The sequence below is a fragment of the Merops nubicus genome, unplaced genomic scaffold (assembly GCF_000691845.1).
Source record: "Merops nubicus isolate BGI_N331 unplaced genomic scaffold, ASM69184v1 scaffold40800, whole genome shotgun sequence".
Classification (NCBI taxonomy): domain Eukaryota; kingdom Metazoa; phylum Chordata; class Aves; order Coraciiformes; family Meropidae; genus Merops; species Merops nubicus.
The window spans coordinates 1-4,689 of record NW_008585582.1 but is presented as its reverse complement, the minus strand read 5'-3'; the positions used below and the strand labels follow the sequence as shown (position 1 = coordinate 4,689).

The following is a 4,689-nucleotide window of genomic DNA, read 5'->3' as shown; positions in this document are numbered from 1 at the left end:
CAAAGTACAACAACATCTAGACCTGTTTTTAAAGGAGCTTTCTTTCCTGATACATCTTTGAACACGAGTACTCCTTTTGAGTTCAGTACATTCACAAAATAGCTCAATTAAGAACAGTATCACCAATGAACTGACTACTGGAAAGAGACAAAATTTACCAAACATACAGAAATATAAGTTTTACCATAGCAATAATGCATATCAAAAGATGACACTGGTAATTCTTTTTAAAAAGATACAAAAAAGAGAAAAACCTGAATTACAGAAAAGAAAGTAATATTTATTTAATGAAAAACTAGAAGTTAATAAAAATTAGCAAATACACAAAAAATATACACAAACAGCAGCAATACTATGTAGTGACTTACAAAGGGGGGTGTGGGGCAGGAGAGGAAGCAGCAGCCAGAGACCTGACCACTCAACATGGCTTGTCAGTCAAAGGGGAAGGAAAAAAACACAAACAAAAACACGAAACAGTATCCTTTTCAACAGTACAATCAATCTACAAACAAGTTTTTAGAATTATTTTACAACATTTCCTGTAGAATCAATTCTTAATACAAAAGATGCCCATTTTGGGTGTATATATATTTTCAGTGGTTTACTGTTGACATTTTAAATATATTAGTGTTACTACATGCAACTGCTTCCTGTAATTTAACAGCCTTTCCTTTTATTTACCTTCATATGTCTACCCTCCATCTACCAAATAATTTGTCTGACAGTCAAAGACGGTTACCCTAGTTTCTGCTAAATTAAATGCAATGGGTTTAAACACTGGCCTGAAGAGGTTTGATTGCCATTTCAACACATGGATATGGTTACATTGATGCCTAAATTGCCATTTTCTGCAAAGAGCTGTGCAATGCTGGTGTCAAAGACTAGACAGTCACTATTCATAATGGCTGTTGCAATTCCCTCATGAATAGATCGAGGAGTTGCTTCCCAAGTCAATCGCCGCCTGTGACCGTTTAACTCCAGTCGATAAGCAAAGTTTTCTGCTTGCTTGCGTGTTCCTATCAGCTGTACAATTGCAAAGAACTGCTGGTGACCATCATATTTTTCCTGTTTCTCCAATACTAACATGAAATGGAAGCCAAAACAAGACTGCATCATAACCCAGTCAACAGCACCAGGAAGATTAATGTCTGTAGCAAGGAACACTATATCTTCTCCCTGAAGTGTTGTAATTGACTTATGTTGATGCATCAGATGTGGCATTACAGCATCCAGAGAACCTTGCCATTTACATGAAGCACCGGGACATGGACAGGAATAAGGCCTAAACTCGCACAGCTCCTCATGGTCTGCTTTTTCTGTGTGTGGCAAAGTTATCTCGCATCCAGAAGAGGCATATTTACATGGGAATAGTACAGAATTGGCAACTTTCTCCATAGCCAGGTTACGAATGGAGCCCAGCGGGCCTCGGCAAGTTGGGCAGCACGTAAGTTTGGGGCGACAGTTGCTACAAACAAGATGGCCACTCTGACACTGAAGAATTGGTGGCAGCACATAGTCAAAGCACACAGGACACTCAAAGAGACTAGCCAAGTCATTATTGGAAGCTGTAGTGCCAGTCAGCGCAGGCACCCTCTGTGATGGCGTACACTTGGAAGTACCTGTAGGTAGTGCTGTAGCAGTCTGGCGGCTCATTTCTGTAACAGAAGAGAGGAAAAACAATGAGCATCCAAACAGATTTTATTGTCCTCTGCATACGTTACTTTCTAATTTATAATGAAGCCTTAAAAGAAAACATGCAGTTGAAAGCAGAAAAAAGCATGTAATGCAAACCGCAGATACGTTACGTGTACAAGACCAGCTGTGCTGCACACCACACACACCCCGGTATGGGCACCAAATTTAACAAGAACTTCTGCTAATTATTCTGAAGCGGCATTTACCTCTTGGGAGCTGCAAGGGAGATGAGTAAAGATACGCTAAGCATGTAACTGAAATCCTCACAGAAGTTTTGTTGGGTTTTGTTGTTTGTTATTTTTAATATTGCATTTACAAAATACTCCACCCAGATCACCTGCATGTAACAAGGAGCACTATGGAACAATTCCAAGGCTGAATTTTAAGTTGCTGTGTATTTAGTGAGACGAGAAAGTAGCCATTTTTAATGAAAAAAAAAAAAAAAAATGAACTTCCAGATATGACTTTCTCAGTAATCATGTTTACTGCATAAGTTTATTAGAAAAGGACAGTGGCAAGGGAAATGACAGCTAAGGTGGTTGCTGCGCTTCTTTCCCAGGATAGGACAGCGACTCTCCACTGTCATTACTCTGTTCCTAAGGCCCATGGCTCGTAAGGGCACCCACTGCTTCAGCTTCCTGCACTAAAACATTTGTGAAGATACCAGAAAAGAAAAACAAAGCAATCATTTTACTGCATTTCCCAAACAAGTCAACACATTCAGAAGATTAAATTTGAAAATTGAACATGTAAGTACTCAGACATTTCCAGTACCTTGGAAAGGCACTGTCACCAACAGCTGTCTAACCAAACCGCTTTTGCTTAGGCGCTCCGCAGGTGCGGTGACAAACATTACCTCATTTCTGAACACGTTATGAATGTGACATTTCTTCTGGCACCCCCCATCTCTCCTTCTGCAAAAGGAATTGCTACTATAGCAGAAAAAATAAACACTCCTTTTTCAAAAAAATAAACCTCACTTTCCTAGGTTAAGGAAAGTAAAATGCTACCCAAAATTGGCTTCTGTTACGTTTTCTGTAAAAAATTCTCAAGCTACCTTTAAGTGCTTCTCTACAAGTACACCAACTCTGTGGCTGTCACACATGTGAAGGTCTCAGAACGCACCTCATCTTTAAACTCCTTGCTACTTGACATGGGAATGTTGGGAAATAGGCAAGCTTCCCATATTCAGCATCATCTCATCCACAGACTTACTCATACTAGATACCTGAAAGCAGCATGCTTTGCACGTTTGCAAAGCATGCGCTATTCAGGGCACAAAGAGAAGGAACTAAGACATTCCAATGTGCAAAATACCCCTTGACATTCAAAAAGTAATCAGAGACAGCCCATTTCAAATTGTTCAACAGAAGCACCCCTCCCCAGCCCAGAGCTAGAAAGACATGAGTATCTGACATATTCAGCCACTGATCTCAGGAGTCTTGCATGCCCAGCAACAGCAACGTCTCTCCCCTCCAAAGCATCTTCGTTCATCTCACGCTTGATGGACCAGAAATATCCAGCTCCAGAAAAAAAAAATACAGTGGTTTTCAATGCTGGACCTTAATTGTAGAGATATGACAGGAATGTTTGCATCTTTTGGTCTTATTTCCTACTCTAAGGTGTTCCTGCTTAGATAAAAAGTTTAACTTATTTGTGACAAATCAAGCGTTATGTCCTGGGGAAGTGCTGCTGCATCAGCTGGTGAGGGGGTTCAAAGGGTAAGGCCTGTTCCAGCTGAGCACGGCTGCTCTCCCCAGCACCCACAGGCGGGGACCCACCATGGCACACTGCACTTCCACGCTCTGGGACAAACTATGCACAGAGGATAATGGGTCACAGGAGAACAAATTCTGACCACGCTGTTTGCCTGGAAAGAGCTCAGAAATGACACACATATTTGTATTCAAAATTCTAAAAGTGTTTCCCTTAAATAGTCTAAACAGACACATTTCAGAAAAGTTTGCATGTGCATCATCTTACCTGCAGCTACCTGTCCTGATCCAGGGATCCCCAGTAACCCACAGATACCACTGGGGAGAGCCACTGCATTAGACCAGTTCCCTAGGCAGTCTGGCCAGCCGGGTGAGCTCTGGCTTCTTTAATTACACCTCTCAGAGCCCATTCAACAGTTAAATTAAGCAACCTACAACCTTGCAAAAGACCTTATGCACAGAGGTACTTCCCATTTAAGCCTTCTAAGCTACAGGCCTACAGAGAGGAGCCATGCAGCCCTGTCTTATCACCATTTCTGTATCTACCAGCCTTCACACACCTTCCACAACTGAGCACCATCCAAATGAGCAGGGAATGAAAATGAGCAAGGAATGTGTAAACCAGACCATGGAGATTACCACCCCAGGAAGAAACTGGATAGAGCTATAAAATGTAATTTACCAAGCCTAAATCTGCCCAAAGCCTGCATTTCCATCACTCTTTTTAATGCAAAGATGAATAATACATCACGATTGAAATAGCTATAAAAAATTAACTCAGACATCTTAAAAATTACAAGTTAATCACAAGTGTTAACAGTGTGATACATCTAACCCACCAAACTATCAAAAACACACAATTACAAACCAAGTAAAACTACCTACAGAACTGGAAATAAAAGTTTAAAGATATTTTTAGCTAGAAAAATTTCACTACAGCTAAAACGCCCTACACTCACTATGTTATCTTTGTTTACACACACTGGGAATAAGTCTCTAAGTAACGGTAACAAACTAAGGTACACAAGGTGTCATCTTCAAGAGTGTGTTAGCTCCAATAACACAAATTACTCCAAAGCTTGTATAAATCTGAAAAAGCTTAACCAACAGAAAGGAGTAAAAAAGGAAAAATGTGTTTTACGATGTCCTAGTTCTAGATCCAGAATAACTGCCCGTGCTGACATCAGAACCCGCCGACCTGTTGATGGCACGGCTCTCCACCGCGTTGTGGGGAGGGAGGGCCGGAACGCAGACGCGCCGCGGGACGCTGCCCCAGCTC

At 41.2% G+C, this 4,689-nt stretch overlaps 1 protein-coding gene across 1 annotated transcript; it reads right to left on the bottom strand.

Annotated features, from left to right (window-relative positions):
• Positions 1-262: 262 nt before the first annotated feature.
• On the bottom strand, positions 263-1,654 carry SIAH1 (siah E3 ubiquitin protein ligase 1). The gene has a single exon (XM_008947903.1). The coding sequence runs from the start codon at positions 1,651-1,653 to the stop codon at positions 805-807; it is 849 nt and encodes a 282-aa protein (XP_008946151.1). The 5' UTR covers position 1,654; the 3' UTR covers positions 263-804.
• Between the last annotated feature and the right edge of the window lie 3,035 nt (positions 1,655-4,689).

Excerpts from the sequence above, each read along its gene's own strand:
- SIAH1 (XM_008947903.1), bottom strand. The coding sequence starts at position 1,653 with ATGAGCCGCCAGACTGCTACAGCACTACCTACAGGTACTTCCAAGTGT.